General features: G+C 34.2%; 1 protein-coding gene across 5 annotated transcripts in view; it reads left to right on the top strand.

Moving 5' to 3' along the window:
• The first annotated feature begins 251 nt into the window (after positions 1-251).
• Positions 252-16,351, top strand: part of LOC131158794 (uncharacterized) — a 146,570-nt gene continuing 130,470 nt past the window's right edge. For 4 of the 5 annotated variants that reach the window (XR_009137509.1, XM_058113661.1, XM_058113662.1 and 1 more), the window contains exons 1-11: positions 278-517; positions 765-854; positions 985-1,160; positions 1,638-1,899; positions 2,029-2,096; positions 2,218-2,287; positions 2,474-2,839; positions 9,470-9,549; positions 9,679-9,730; positions 9,874-10,027; positions 10,154-10,241. Coding sequence is in view for 4 of the 5 variants with exons in the window: in XM_058113661.1 (XP_057969644.1) it covers positions 347-517; positions 765-854; positions 985-1,160; positions 1,638-1,899; positions 2,029-2,096; positions 2,218-2,287; positions 2,474-2,839; positions 9,470-9,549; positions 9,679-9,730; positions 9,874-10,027; positions 10,154-10,241 (1,577 nt within the window). In the remaining variant the exon portion in view is untranslated. Of the gene's footprint in view, positions 518-764; positions 855-984; positions 1,161-1,637; positions 1,900-2,028; positions 2,097-2,217; positions 2,288-2,473; positions 2,840-9,469; positions 9,550-9,678; positions 9,731-9,873; positions 10,028-10,153; positions 10,242-16,351 lie in introns of all 5 variants that reach the window. The other variant, XM_058113660.1, reaches the window with a different exon arrangement.

Below are 16,351 nucleotides of genomic sequence, written 5' to 3'. Positions count from 1 at the left end.
TGAGGAAAAAATTGTATATTTTTGATAAATCTCATGGATATTTAGCACATTTTTTAAACCTCAAGGAAGTTAATTAGAGTTTTAAAATCTTAAGAAAGATTCCTATTTTTTTATCAAACATATTGATATCAGGATCATCGTAGGGTTTTTTGTTGAATACACAGCGAGACGGAATAATATGGGGAAAAAATTCAGTTGGTACAATTTTTAAATAATTTATGTTAAAAAAGTATTAAAATAGGAAAAAAACTGTGTTTCTTTTCAGGCAAAGGGCGGGGTTTCTGTTTCATTTTCACACGCTTGCGCTCAGCCCAAGTCATTTGGCTTTTGATTTGCGCATGCCGGCATGGAGGAAGCAGCGTCGTCGTCGGCGAAGGCATGGAGGACGGCCTTTTTGACCCTGAGAGACGAAACTCTAACATCTCCTCGCGTCTCCATCCCTAAGCTACTTCAACATCTCATCTTCACCCAATCCCACTCTTTGGTAGCGGCTGCCCCCAACCTCCCACCCCACGAGGTCAGTAAGCTCTGCTATCTACTTCTAATAGTTGGACAATATGGGCAATATTTGGTTTGAACCTGAAAATGGGCTGAAACGAGGATGCAAAAACTAGTGGGAAGTCGATTTCAGATATCACACACATAACTTAGGTTCTCAATTTCTTCCAATTTTTCTTCATTAAAACAATTTATGCCTACGTTCCTTGCAACTCCAGTTCTGCATTTTTCTGTCTGTGGTTCTCAATTTCACATCGTCGCTCCAGGTCACATCCGATGTGATGTTCCTGGTGGAATTGGCTGCTACTTCTGAATTCGAAGATTCGATCAATGCCATTATAAACACATGCTACTTGGTACTCATCTCATTCTACTGAAAAAAAAGAAAAGAAATGCAAGCTTTTGCTCTCAGGAGTTTATAGCTGCGCATCTCTCGAAGGCGCAAGCTCAAGTTCTTGTATCTGATTATGTTCTTATTTCTTGCAGATCCATGAAGTTTCTCGACGAGTTTCCCTGGAAATTAATTCGTCTTATTGGGATCTCATGCTCGACTCTCTTGGAAAGATGGTTGATTTTCTTCTCTACGAAGCTGGTACAAAAAGAGTTTCCCCAGTGAATACCGCTGGAATTGGAGTTCTGACGCAGTGTTTAGATACTATAAGGTTAGTTCATTTAACATGCTTTTGTGAAATTTGTGCTGGCTTTTACATGCAGTGATGATCGTGTCTTTCTTTGTTGCGCCCGATGGAACATTGGAACCATACCTTAGTTATAATGATAGAGGTTTGCAGTGAGTATATTATTACCATTATTGATAGTCCCATACCCAGATTGTTTCTGTTACAAGTTGAACACATATTTTTTCAATTTAATAATTACTAAAGATCACGCTCACACAGTGTAAAATGGCAGAAGGGGGCTCATGCAGTGGACACCACTTAGTCGGGCTTGAGGCTTGTATTTTTTGTTTACTAACTTTTGATTGCTTGCTTATTAATTTACTGCATACTAACTCATATGTTCATTTTTTGTGTACGCACATACATATGTGCACACTTGTGCGTATACCCAGCCAAACACGGTAAATATTTCATCCTATTCTGAAACTGACTTTTTATTTTTTATTTTTAAAAATCCAGATATCTTATGAGAGCATATCACAAGAAGTGTTCGCTGCACGAACACGTACTGTTAATGAAATTTCTCCTCCGCATTGTTGCATTATCTCATGCAGAATTGTCTTTCTCATGTTGTTCAAGTGGTATTGCCACAACTGGGAAAGGTTTACCCCAATACTGTGGTTTATGGGATATTCAAACTACTGCCTTTACCATGATTGGTGAAGTATTATCAAGAGTTGGGCCATCTTTACCGTTCAAGATTTGGCAATCAACAGTTGAGGTAGAAGTAGTTGTTTCACGAAATTAGCTTTGCATGGCATGTGTTAAGTTCTTCAGAAAGTTGTACTTGTTTTCTAGTTTTATGATGTCTCCTGAAACACATGATTTTGGCTTGCATGATATTACTTAGGTTCTTAGGAAAGTCATGGATGTATTGGCATCTAGAAGCCTGCTTGTGGAAGACAGCATAATGTCCAGGTAACATCTATTAGTATCCTTTTTCCCCGTGTTTTTATTTTTATTTCTCTTTTGATTCCTTATTTTGACATAACCATGAAAATTTCTCACTTTAAAAATTTGAGGCACTTTTCCTCTGCAGGTTTTATGCATCTCTTCTGCATTGTCTGCATTTGGTCCTTGCAGATCCTAAGGATTCCCTTTCAGACCATGTAAGTTAATCCATCCTCATTTGAGACATAAGATTGAGTCACGGATGTGTATTTCTTCTTTTTGTTGTTGTTGATCATCTTTTGATCTGGATGTTTGAAGTATTTTGCTAGTACAAAAAGCACTTTCAATTGCTAATAGAGCTGTACCTTACACTTCTATGATCTGGTTCATAATTTTTTTTGTAGGTGGCTGGTTTTGTAGCAGCATTGCGGATGTTCTTAATTTATGGTCTTCCAGATAGACCCCAACCTGTCAGGCCACTTGCTGGTTATAATGAGAAGAAACTTAGTTCTAGGACCCTTGAGTTAAATTTGGAAGAATCAAGAATGACTGATTGTGGTCCATATAGGCCTCCACATTTACGTAAGAAGGATAGTGCAAATTCACATCGGCAGAAAGCTTGGCAATCTCAGGGGTTTTCAGATCATGAATCTTCATTGGTTGATTTTACATCATCTGATTCGGATTACAGTGACAGTGATACATCAGCAAAAGATACTGATTGTGTTCAAAGCTCTAAGGCTAGAGTAGCTGCCATTAATTGCATCCAGGTAAGTTCATAATGTCATTGTTTTGTTAAATTGTGACGCGATCACATCATTGTGCTGTCTCTTTGTCAAGGTTATTAAAATTGGGATCTTATGTAGGATTGTTAGGATGGTTTGCAGGATTTGATCCTAGAATCGGACCTAGGATCTTAAGATTCTACAAAACACATAAATAAATATAAAAAATGCATTTGTATCATTTTTGTTTTTTTTTTTCAATCATAAAATTCTATATAAACCTACAAAATTGGCTAACTCAAAATTACAAGTATCTATGGTAGGTCCCTTAGATAACAAAAAAGAAGAAATGAAGAATTGTTCAAATTGTTGCATTCCCAACTTAATCAACCAGTAAGAACTTGATTTTTAATAGAAATTAGTCAACAAAAAGCCATACAACTTGAATATTCATTTTTATTTTTAAAAAAAATTCTTAACAAACTGGCTTCTACCTTAAATGTTAGCATCCAAGCCACCATTTATCTCATTGGTATCATTAAGACTATAATCAATGACTTAATCAAGGCCATCATTAAAACCATCACCATCATTATCATTACTATTGTTAAGGTTTGCACCACTTAATAATCACGAATGAACTAAAAAGTAAAATTTTGAACCAAAAATTAATGTGCCTATTGATTGAGTTAGGGAACGGTCTTCTGTTGTAGGGTGTGGTAGATTGGAGTGGCCTCTGACTTATTTAGGGTTCCCTTGGGGGGTGCAATCTTTGATGTGCAGAATTTTGGAATTTGGTAGTGGAGAGAGTGGCTAAGAGGCTTGACGGCTGGAAGGGGGCTCTTTTTTCCTTAGAGCGTAGAATCACCCTTATCCAGGTCTGCTTATCTAGTATCTTGGTATATTATTTGTTTGATTTTAGGATTCTAGTGGAAATTCCTAATAAGGTTGAGAAAATCATGAGGGTTTTCTCGTGGTTTGGAGTCGCGGGGGTTTTAGGGATCATTAAGTAAGGTGGGATGAGGTTTGTAGGTTTAAATCGGAGGGAGGATTGCGTCTTGGAAATTTGTTGTCTAAAAACATCACCCTTTTAGCTAAGTGGTTATGGCATTTGTACTTAGAAGATCACTTCCTTTGGCATAGTGTGATTAGAAGTAAGTAGGGTTTAGGTGAGAATTGGTGGGTTACCAATGTTAGTTTGAAAGATGTTCATTGGAGAGTCCATGGAGATATATTCTCAAATTTATCCGTTGTTTACGCCACACACTAGATTTATGGTGGGGATGGGTTCTCAAATTCGATTTTGGAAAGATCCGTGGTTGAGGAATGATATTCTAGCCATGTCTTTTCCTCGTATCTTCATTTTAGCTTAGGGCAAGTTGTTATGATTTCTTTCTTTGTGGTTGATTTAGGTAGCCCTTTGGTTTTGTGGAACTTTCATTTAACAAGATCTCTTGTAGAGAAGTGTTGAAACTTTCATCCTTGTTGTCGTTATTGAACAACTGCCACATTTTTTCCACTAGGGATACTTGGTCTTGGGTTTTGGATCATTTGAGGGTGTATTCTTGTAAATATATTATATTTTTTTGAGTTTTTGACTATTCTATTTTTTCCCCTTTATTTGTTTATTTGGAAGGCAAAAGCTCCCCCAAAAATTTAGGCTTTCATATGGCTCAGGCTGATTGTGCTTAATAAAATCAATACTAATAACTTGTTGTGGATCAAGAGATCTTTGAAGGCCTGATTTCCAGATGTTTGCATGCAATGCTATTTGAATTTTGAAGCCGCACCTCATCTATTTTTACATTGTGACTATGCTTGGAGAATATGGAATAATTATTTGGCTTAATGGGAGAATCTTGGGTCTTTCCAGCGTTGATGGAAGAATTGTTGTCTATATCTTTTGAGGGTTTTGGTATAAGGAAGGAAAGGGTTGCACTATGGAAATGTGGTATTTTTACAGTGTTGTGGGGATTTTTGTTGGAGCACAATGCATGGATTTTTTCATGGAGAAAATTGAATTGGCAGCTGGTCTGGGAGAAGGTTCATTACCTGGCCTCTTTGTAGTGTGTTGGGTTCGGTTGCTTTAAGGGAGTTAGTTTTTTGGTGGTTCAATGAGAATGGAGGAATCTTTGGCTCCGAATATTATTTTCTCCGGTTTTTTGTTTTATTAGTTTATTTTTTCTGGATTATTCTACAATTTTGATGGGAGAAGCCTCCTTTTTGTAAATTTTCCTCTTAGCAATGGAAAAAAATTTCTTCTTTTGTTATAAATGTTTTTTTCACCAATATAAAATAAACCAAATCACTTCCTAAGTTGACCATTTTATGGTTAAGTTATACTGGAGAGGAGCCCATATTATATAATAAATATTTTAGTCAAAGTTTTGAAAATATGAAAGAATGCAGGATGTTACGATCCTACCATGATCCTGATCCTACTACGGTCCTTCCAATTTGCGGTTCTAGGTGGGATCAGGATTGTTTTGATAATGTATGATCTTAGGATCTTACGATCCTACAATTTGGATAGCGATTTTAACAACCATGCTCTGTATAGACACACACACACACACACACACGTGTGTCATGAATGGCGTTTTCTTGATATTCTAGATTTCCTTTGATGTTTCCACTAAGTTTTCTTGTAGTTCTTCTAGAATTTTTTATTGATTAGCCATCTGACAAACTCTCCCATAGCCCGACAATTCAAAACTCAAATTTCATCAAGGTTAGGAGAATGTTATACAACAATAACCACCACACCCCACAAACTACAGCAACCAGGCCTTAAAGTCCCACTAGTGGTAGGCTATATAAAGTTTTTGATTTAGAACTATGTCCTTTAAAAGGTGGACTAATGTCAAATGCTTTCTTGCTCATCAGTTCAACTTATTCTAGGTCTACCCCTCACCTTAATGCCTAATCACTGTTCCTCATTGGGGCAGTATTTTCTACAAGTGTTTCTTCCTAGCTTATAATGGATTTCTCCATTAATTGGTTTATTTTTATACTATTTTTTAATAAAAGAAGAAATTTATTAAAGAGAGGAGCAAGAAGGCAAAACAACAGGTTTTTTTTTTTTTCCCGGAAGAATGCAATAATAATATATTAGCTTAGAAGGAGGATTCAAAAAGTTCAAAGGGCCAAGCCGAAAAGCAAAATGGCAAAACACAGGAACAAACTTAACAACTAGTACAACTTGTACTAATTACCAATACTAGTTGCATAGCATCTTCCCTGAACTTCAAAACACAATTTCCGAATAATAGCCTTTGTCGTAACCATTTGATTCTTGAATAAGCATTTTTTTCTGGCTTTCCATTTATGATAAACAAATGCAGCCTAAATTAGTTTTGCTTTGTCAGCATTCCTTCTTTTCCCCAAGTTGGTAAGCCACTACAACTCCCCTTCATAGCTGGAGAAGATTTTAATGAAGCAAAAAAGAAATAAAAGTAACTCTCAGAATATACTGCTCTTGAAAACGAACGTTCAAAAATAGATGGTCTTTACACCCACCTCCATGATTGCAGAGTGGGAAATTCTTGTAGCTTTTCCATGCCAGAAAACTCTATCCAAAGTAGCAAGTCTTATATTTATGGCTAATCAACAAATGAACCCATGCTTTTGAATTTTTGATTTAAACTAAACTGCAGACCACCAGGGAACCTCAGGATAGGATACCCCTGATTTGATTCCAAGCTGAGGAGAAAGAATAAACCCCCAAGGAAGCTGCTGTCTGTTGAGCACTATCTTCAACATTAATGTCAGGAAGTCCTTAAGTCTGCTCAATAATTCCAGCTACTCTGGGATTCCTTCTCGTTGGTCAATTCCAGTTTTGATCTTTAATAACTTCTGAAACCTTAGCTTTCAAATGAAGACCAAAATCAGCACATATACCTGTACCAAATCTGTTAAGAAATGGACTGAGGGGATACTGGTTATCATAAATGAAATAGGACCTTCTCCCATTCCCAATTCTGTGCTTGATGCATTTATAAACATCCTCTCTTGCCTCTAAAACTTCCTCCAATTTGGTGGAGGTTTTATTGCTCGTAAGCTTCTATCTTTAAACTCATGAATATTAAACCACCTCAAAGAGCATATATTCCAGATTAGTCTAACTGCAGTGATCTTATTCCAATCTGAAATGAGCTTGATGCCCAAACTTCCCTCACTTACCGTTTTACAAACCTTGCTCCAAACTACTTTACATAAAGATTTAAGTCTTCTCTCAATTTCAGAAATTATAAACTTTGGAAGAAAAAGAGAAGAGCATCAATAGGCTTGAATGCTAAGAAAAATAGACTTTATCAAATGCAGCCTTCCAGAGTGAGACAAATATTTATGTGTTCAAATAAAAATCCTTGCATTAATCTCTGTCCTGATCCATTTAATTCAGCATTTCCAAACTCTCCTTCAAATAGTTGAAATAAATTGCTCTCCTCTGCAAGATCGAACTCAGCTTTTAGCTGGTCAACTAAAAGTTCCATCTCAGATTCGCAAATGCTGCTCAAATCATTGTCCTCATCAAATGTAGAGTCAAATTCCGTTTCCTCTAGAAAATTAGTTTTCCGATTTTCCTTTGAAACTGATTTTCCCTGAGAAGATTGAAGATTCAAATTATGATTTGGTTCTTGCAATACTGTAAGAGTGTATCTAATAGAGTGTGGGTTTTCCTCCCTATAATGGAGGGTATCAACAATCTCTGAGCAAGTCCCATTTAACCTCACTTCCTTATTATTTGCTGCATACTTCTGCCTGGCATTACAAACCAGCCTCTTGAGACCTTGCTTGCATTTCTCTCAATCTGCAGGTCTGATATGCTTCATGTTGACAGTTGAACACCTGCTGACCTCATTAATGGGAGAGGCCCTCATTTTTCTCTACCATCATTAATTTTGACTTATCAGGCCCATCTAACTTGGTCCTCTGAATATTAGGCCCACTCATAACCAGCCCTCTAATCCCATTCTGTTTCATAGATTGTGAATAATCCCCCACAGCTGCGATGCTCTTAATTTAAGGGACTGCATTAGGAGATACCACCGCTGAAATCCTGTGGTCCCAGACTTAAGCATTTACTTCCTTGGTCTCCTTCTTTGCTGGAGCAGCCCTAACAATGTTTGTGAAAGAGGGGCTTGCTGGGGGTTCATCCAACTTCCTATTATCCCTTTCCTTCGTATGTTCCAGGACCCGCACTCTAGACATCTTAATCCCTTCTGGAAACTTTCTGCTTCAGCCTTGTTCACCTTTGACAAATCCAGCAAGGCTACAAGAAACAACTCATATGCTTTTCCCCATCTGGAATTCTAACATCCAACCACCTCCCTCCACTAATCTCCTTCTTTAGCAGGATAGAGTTACCCCTCTCATTTGCAAGAGGCCTAAAAAACTAATTGCCCTTCCTTTCTCTGAGAAGGATTGAACTCCTATACGCACTTCTACTCCTCCCATTCCTTTGCAGAGAACTCCTATCACCTTCGACACTCAAATAGAGTCTTCTTTCTTCAACATGACATAAGAAGCATGCCACCCAGCATATTCCGTGATTTGAAATGTCGAAGAGTATCTGAATCAGCTGAACCACTTCCTATCAATTTTAACAGAGTAAAAATCAACCATCTCTGATCCCCAAGCCTTGAGTTTGACTGAAGACTGCAAAAGGAAGAAGCTAAGGAATCTTTGGTGTGAGATGAGAAGGATACGCAAATGGACAGAAGCTATGGTATTGCTCTTGTGCGATTCTAGTAACCAAGGAGGACTTGCTGGAATGAGATGCGAGTCATTGAAGAGATGAAAAAAAGATTCGGTTGCTTGTTGATACTGTGGTTCGAATTTGTATTTGGGTATCAATAGAAGGGGAATGGAATCAGGAAAAGAGGGTGATGCAAGTGAATAGAGGACGACCACTTTGGTTAGCGAAGATAAAGTTTTGAGTCAGTGACTGACATGTGAATATAGGTTTAAGGAGTTTCATGACCTTTCTAAGAGTCGGGGATGGAGTTACGACCACTGCGATATCCTCTGCATTGATTTTAGATTTTGAGCTTCTCTTAGGGAAAGAGGAGGAAAGCCGTATGGGTGTTGCGTGAGGGTTGAACTCAAGGCAAGGGTAACGGTGAGAATGGGGGTACGACTACGATGGAGAAGAGTAGACTTTATTGTGGAAAAGGGGGCTAGGAGATGAATCGAGGAAGGAGACGCCATACGTGTGGACTCGAGGGCCAGGGATAGGAGCGCCAAGAAGAGAGTATCAAGTTCTTTCCGCAACAAAATATTACAATATGTTAAACGATCAAATTTCTTTTTCTTCTATCTTATTATATTTCTTTTATTTTTTTAATACAAACAAAAGATCTTCTAAAATTTTTAATTATAAAAATTACATCGCATGGTTAGCTGTGTTCTAGCCTATTTTCTATCTTAATATAATATTGACCATTTGAAATCTTGAGTTGCATGTATCGCATGATTTAATCCATGCAGGAATTTGTATGTGTTGGTTTCTTTTGGTTCTTTCAGTTGTGTGTGGAACATCTAACTAAATTCCGATAGATCCTAAAAATTTTTTTATAGATTTTTTTCATGATTTATGGAGAAAACTAATTTTGAGGGTTATTAATGAGAAAAATTTAATGTTGCCACAATTTGTGTGTTGGATTTGATGGGAAGGATCTTTGTCAAGCTGATCCCAAGTCATTTTCTGCTCAATGGACTATGCTTTTGCCTACCAGTGATGTATTACAGCCAAGGTGAAACATTCTGGTTCCCTCTTTTTTTACCGAGTTAATTTTGAATTGATACTCCTGCTTTTCCTTCTTTTATTTCCATTTTTTTGCTCATTCTTCTATGCATTTTCAATGTTACTTGATTCTTTACAGGAAGTATGAAGCCACTCTAATGACATGCTTACTGTTTGATCCATTTTTAAAGGTATTTGCTCTGCTAATTGTAGTTGACAAATAATAATTCAATTCATTTTGCTCTTTTGATGGAGCTGTTACAAGGCTCCTTGTGACTTTACTATGATTGCATTCAAGTATTATTCTGAACTTACAGATACTTGTGGTTCCTAGGCACGCACTGCGTCAGCATCAACTCTTGTTTCCATGTTGGATGGGCCTTCATCTGTTTTTCTGTGTGTAGCGGAGTATAAAGAGTCCACAAAATGTGGAGCTTTTACAGCACTTTCTAATGCCCTTGGTCAGATACTGATGCAACTTCATACAGGTTCTTGAAAGGCACTGCATGTAGTGCACATAATTTGGCGCACACTGTTCTGGTTTTAGTTGTTTCCCATTTACTTTTTATTGTTAAGATTGAGGATAATTGATCTTTTGGTTTTTTGTGGTATAGGTGTTCTGTACTTAATCAAGTGTGAAACACATTGTGGATTGCTTGCATCCTTGTTCAAAATTCTCACACTTCTCATAAAATCCACACCGTACGAAATTTTCTCCTCTCTGTAGTTCTTATTATTATATTTTATACTCCTCATAAAGTGTATATACAGACTGTTTTCTAGTGATTCCTATCATATACATGTTATCCTTGTCAATTTTTAATCATTTTGATTCCAATCTACATTTATGGTCACTAGTAAATATGTCACTTGCGATGCACATGATTGCATATGAGTTATGCGGTGTAAATATTTTTATAATTTTTAATAAAGTTTGTATATATTTTAAAAACAATTAATAAAAATATTATCATAATTCAGTTCACAAATATTAAATTATGAATATTCAAAGTTATTTATGAAAAATCATATTTTGTCTAAATTATAGAATGCAAGCATATACACAAGATACTATTATTGACACAATGTAGATATATACAAAAAATCTTGAAAATAGAGGGTATGATATGGCAAGGATGCCCTAATTAAAATTAGGTGAAATATTAAAATTTAATATTAATATGACATTATAGACATAATATTTAACAAATACATAAAATTTTTTCATTCTTTTTCACCTCTAAATGTATAATTTTATTTCTAAAATTTAGCTTTTAGAAGTTATACTATTTTAGATACTTCAAAATGATTTTAGAAGCCATCAAGGAATTTATCTGTTTCATTTTGGGATATATATATATATATATATATTGATAATAAAAGAAGGTATATTAGATAGAGAATATTAGATAGAGAAAGAGAAGTTGCAATGGAAGAGAACAAGAAGTCCGCCCCATAGAGATAAAATAAAATGAAATAAAATGAAAAATAAAAAATAAAAAATAAAAAAATTGACAATTAAACAAGAGACCCCCTGTTCAATCCTTTTCCTTCATAATTCACCGAACACTTCCAAGTTAGCAAACTCTCTTTGAGCTTTTTTAGCTCTGTTTTTACACCCATCAAAACACACTTCATTTCCCCTAGGATCGCAAAACTTTTAATCCAGTTTATTGATGAGACCTTAAACTTCTAAATCCTTCCTTGAAATCACCTTTAGTTGTGTTGGTAAAATACCATCCTTGTGCTGCAGCGCATTAATTTAATAGTCATTTTCAAATATAGAGATCCCAATTCTTCCAAAGGGGCTGGAAGTACATATGAAAAGTCCCCTAAAACATCACTGAAATTAGAAGCATATTTATATTGTTCCCTAATTTCATCCAACAGTAAACCCCAGCACAATCATTATCTGATAAGTCCCCCCATTTCATTACCTCCTTTCCTTTGCCTACTCCATTACAAGAATTGCCTGTCTTTTTCTTGGCATTTATGTATTCCACAATAACTAGCTATCATTCTAAATTCCTCTTTAAAATCTTTCTCACAACCTCACCAGAGTTCTTTTTCTTTTCTTTGGACAATTTTTTCTTCCAACAATTATAAACCTTGGGACTCTTAAATTCATTTGCCTTAAGGCCTGAGGCATCAGATATCCTACCGAAAACACCATTGCATTTGTAAACCTTTGCTGCTGCATCCTCTTGTCCCTCAGCAAAACCAGAATCTTCAACTATTTTATCACTCTTTTTTGTTTTCTTTTTGTCCTGAAGAAATTTCTAAAATCAAGCTGCCGGTTTCCTATAATTGCTCCACGATATGATCTGTTCCACATGAATTTTGGGGAACTGAAGAGAGATTTTGGCCTTTGTTTACAGATGATGGGTGACAATCTGTCTTCCCTATATTCTCCACCTATATATTGGGGCTTGAGTATTGGGCATCTTGGGCCTGCCCATTATGATTGGCCCAATCATCCTTTCCCTTAGACTGGCCATCTGAAATAGGGAGCAGAAAACTATGGGCCTGATTGATAAATAATCCCATTTTATATAAAAATGAGGCTCCTCCTTTTTCCATTAACTTGCCCAGGTCCACTACAATAACCAATTAGCCCAGCGCGAGATTTTTTATCCTCCTCCCCTACCGTAACCCTAGCCACCTTAACTGGAGCTGCACCTTCATCCATAACCCTAGCCTCCATTGCAGTATCAGCACTCCCACTGCCCAAGCAATACGAACATGCGTCTTTGACTGAAACTCTTCTAGCATCAGCTCCCATGCAATCTTTGATCTGACTTAGCCCCACATCAAATGCACATCTATCCCATTCGCAGCACCCTGCTTTCCTTATCAGAACTTGCTTTCACAGCCTTCTCTTTCACCAGCCTTCCCTTTCAACACCACTTGACTCCATGATCTAGGCACTGAAGGGCTATCCACACCTGCGCCTCGCAATTGAAACCCAAACTCTTTCGCTAGTTTGCGGAACTTTTTCGCGAAGTTGCACCAACCAATCCCTTTTGCTCCACCAGGAATAAACATGGAGAACATCTTATCATATTTGAAATAAAATTTGTAAATGTGTTTTTAGTGAGTTTACTATTTTTTTTTTTAAAGAAATAAATTGTGTGAATTTTAAAAGATAATAATATTTCTATGTACACAATGATTTTAACCATTCGTACCTTTATATATGATACATACTTATTTCTCTCTTTTAACAAACATAGCATTTTTCTTAATCATATGATTTTACCTATGATTAAAAAAAATGAAAAGTGAGAAATTTATGAGACTGAATAAAATACCAATTGAAGTTTGGAAATGTTTAGGGGATAAAGGAATTATTTGGTTAACTAAACACTATTATAAAATTCAAGGAAATGCTAGAAGAATGGAGGAAAAGTATGTTAGTACCTTTGTAAAAAAACAAAGGTGATGTTCAAAATTGTAACAACTATCATGGAATTAAGATTATGAGTCATACGATGAAATTATGAGAAAGGGTAATTGAACATAGAATAAGTTTAGAAACAAAGATTTTAGAAAATCAGTTTGGTTTTATGCCTGGGATTGGGAGATCAACAACATAAGCTATTTATCTTTTAAGAAGTTCAATGGAAAAATTTAGGAAAAAGAAGAAGGACTTGCATGTGGTTTTTATTGACCAAGAGAAAGCTTATGATAGAGTACTTTGGGAAGTTCTTTGGTGGGTCTTAGAAAAAAAGGGAGTTTGCAGTAAATATACAAAGGTTATTGAGAATATGTATGATAGAGTAGTGACTAGCATTAGGGCTGTAGGAGGAGAATATAGAGACTTTCCAATCACAATACGTGTACATCAAGGCTCTACTTTGAGTCCTTATCTTTTTACTTTAGTAATTGATAAACTAACTAGGAATATCCGAAATGAGATCCCTTGGTGTATGTTGTTTGCAGATGATATTGTGTTAGTTGATGATAGTAGGAGCAGAGTGGAATCTGAGTTGAAACTTTGGAGAGCCACATTAGAGTCTAAAGGGTTTAGGATAAGTAGGAATAAGACAAAATATATGTAAGTGTAATTTCAGTAATGTAAGGAGTCGCATAAAGAGAAGATTAAACTTGATAATCAAGAGATTAATAGCACTGATAGATATAGATATCTTAGATCTATTATGCAGGTTGAAGGGGGAATCGAAGAAGATGTACTACATAAAATTAAAATAGATTGGGTAAAATGGATGAGTGCATGGGTAAAATGGAGGAGTGCGTCAGGTGTGTTGTGTGATCGTAGAATATCCTTAAAATTAAAAGTAAAGTTTTATAAGACGATTATAAAGCCAACTATGCTTTATAGTTCAGAATGTTGGGCAATTAAGAAGCATGTACAAAAAATAAAAGTTGCTGAGATGCAAATATCAAGGTGGGTGAGTGGTTTAACATTAAAAGATAAAGTAAGAAATGAGCATATACGTAACGATTCAGGCATAACACCGGTTCAAAACAAGATAAGGGAGGGGCGACTTAGATGGTTTGTGCATTTGAAACGTAGGCCTAGTAGAGCACGTGTGAGGAGGAGTGAGTTAGTTATTATTTCTGGCATGAAAAGGGGTAGGGATAGGGCTAAAAGAACTTGGAATGAGGTAGTGAGGAAAGATTTAACAACCCTTAATCTAATAGAGGAAAATGCTCTTGATCGGGTGAATTGGCGGAAAAGGATTTATGTAGCCGACCCCACCTAGTAGGAATTAAGGCTTCTTGTTGTTGCTGTTGTTGTTGTACATTTAGTTTTACCTAATTTTGATGATTTTAATTTCTTTGAAGAATGTTTTGTCTTACATCTGAAATATAGAATGATATTTTTGCTACAAAATGATATACTCTATTATAGTTTTATTTTTTTAAAACTAAAGTGCAATTTTTTCTTTTAGGCCCAAACATTAACTCGTGGACATTTTAACTGTAATTTTATCTATTATTGGTTGAGTTTATTTTCTTTTACGAATGCTTAATCTTAATTTTAAAAGAAAAGGTTATTCTTGTCCAAAGAATAAATTATACTAATCATACTTCTATATATAGTATAGAAATTTACTTGTTTTAGGTATGTTTTGTGTTACCTTTAAAAGATAAGGATATTTTGTCCACAATAAGGTTTATGCTAATTATACATTATTTAGAATTTGCACATGATTGCACATGAATAATATGGTGTAAAATATATTTATAATTTTTAATATAGTTTATAATTATTTTAAAAACGAATTAATAAAAATATTATCATAATTCAGTTTACAGACATTAAAATATGAATATACTAAGTTATTTATAAAGAAAATAATATTTTGTGTAAACTATAGAATGCAAACATATTCATGAGATACTATTATTGACACCATGTAGTTATATACAAAAAATCTTGAAACTATAGGATTAATATGGCATGAATGCCCTAATTAAAATATAGTGAAATATTAAAATTTAATATTAGTATGACATTATAGATAAAATATTTAATAAATACATTAAATTTTTTCTTTCTTTTTCATTTTATGTCAATAATTTTATTTCTAAAATTTAACTTTCATAAGTTATAGAATTTTAGATACTTCAAATAATTTTAGAAGATATGTAAGGAATTTATCTGTTTCATTTTGGGATCTAGATTTTATTACTCATTTATAATATAATTATGTTTCTTAATGTAAAATTTTAATCAAATGAATTTTCTTAGGCTGAACTCTTATCATACTCAAAATAAAATTTCTAAATGTAATATTACAATGTTTTTTTTTAAAGAAATGATTTTTATGACTTTTAAAAGAATAATATTTTTATCTATACAATGATTTCCAGGATTTGTACTTTTATATATGATATATACTAATTTCTCTCTTTCAACAAACATAGTATTTTTTTTTAATGATATGTAGTTTTACCTACTTTTTGGTGAATTTATTTTTTTGAAGGAATGTTTTGTCTTACTTCTAAATATGTAATTATATTTTTTGCCACAAAATGATTTAATCTATTATAGTTTTATTTTTTTTAAAAACTAAATTGCAGCTTTTTCTTTCAGGCTTTAATATCAACTCCTAGACATTGTAAATGTAATTTTATCTATTATTGGTTGAGTTTATTTTCTTTTACGAATGTTTAATCCTAATTTTAAGAGAAAAGGTTATTCCTATCCAAAAAATAATTTGTACTAATTATATATCTATGTATAGTACAGGAATTTACTTGTTTTAGCTATGTTTCCTGTTACGTTTAAAATATATATATATATATATATATATATATTTTGTCCACAGTAAGATTTATGCTAATTATACCTGTATATGTAGTATAGAAATTTACTTCTTTTATAAATATTTAGTCTTATATTAAAAAAAAGTGATATTTTTTCGTCAACAAATGATACACCTTATTCGTACATCTGTATATGTATACAAATTTACTTCTTTTATAATGTTTTGGTCTTTTATAGAAATTTATTTTTTTAAAAGAATAATTGGTCTTATGTTCAAAAGATAAGGAAAATTTTATCACAAAATGGTTTACCCTATTCATACATCTATAGATATAGTACATATGTACATATAGATTGTTGTTTTTTAATAGAACAAAATTTCTTTTTTATTTTTATTTTTATTTTTTCTAAGATTCAAACCTTTACTTGTTTAAAAAGCTTTTTTACAAAATATAATTTTAATTTCTTTAGAGAATACTTAATCTTACTTTTAAAAGATGAAGATATTTTTTTCCATAAAATGATTTACACATTTATACTTTTACAGATATTACTTTTGTTTTAAATATAATTT

Source organism: Malania oleifera, chromosome 6 (assembly GCF_029873635.1).
Source record: "Malania oleifera isolate guangnan ecotype guangnan chromosome 6, ASM2987363v1, whole genome shotgun sequence".
Classification (NCBI taxonomy): Eukaryota; Viridiplantae; Streptophyta; class Magnoliopsida; order Santalales; family Ximeniaceae; genus Malania; species Malania oleifera.
Note: the sequence above shows the minus strand (reverse complement) of the source record. Positions and strands in the feature narration are given on the sequence as shown.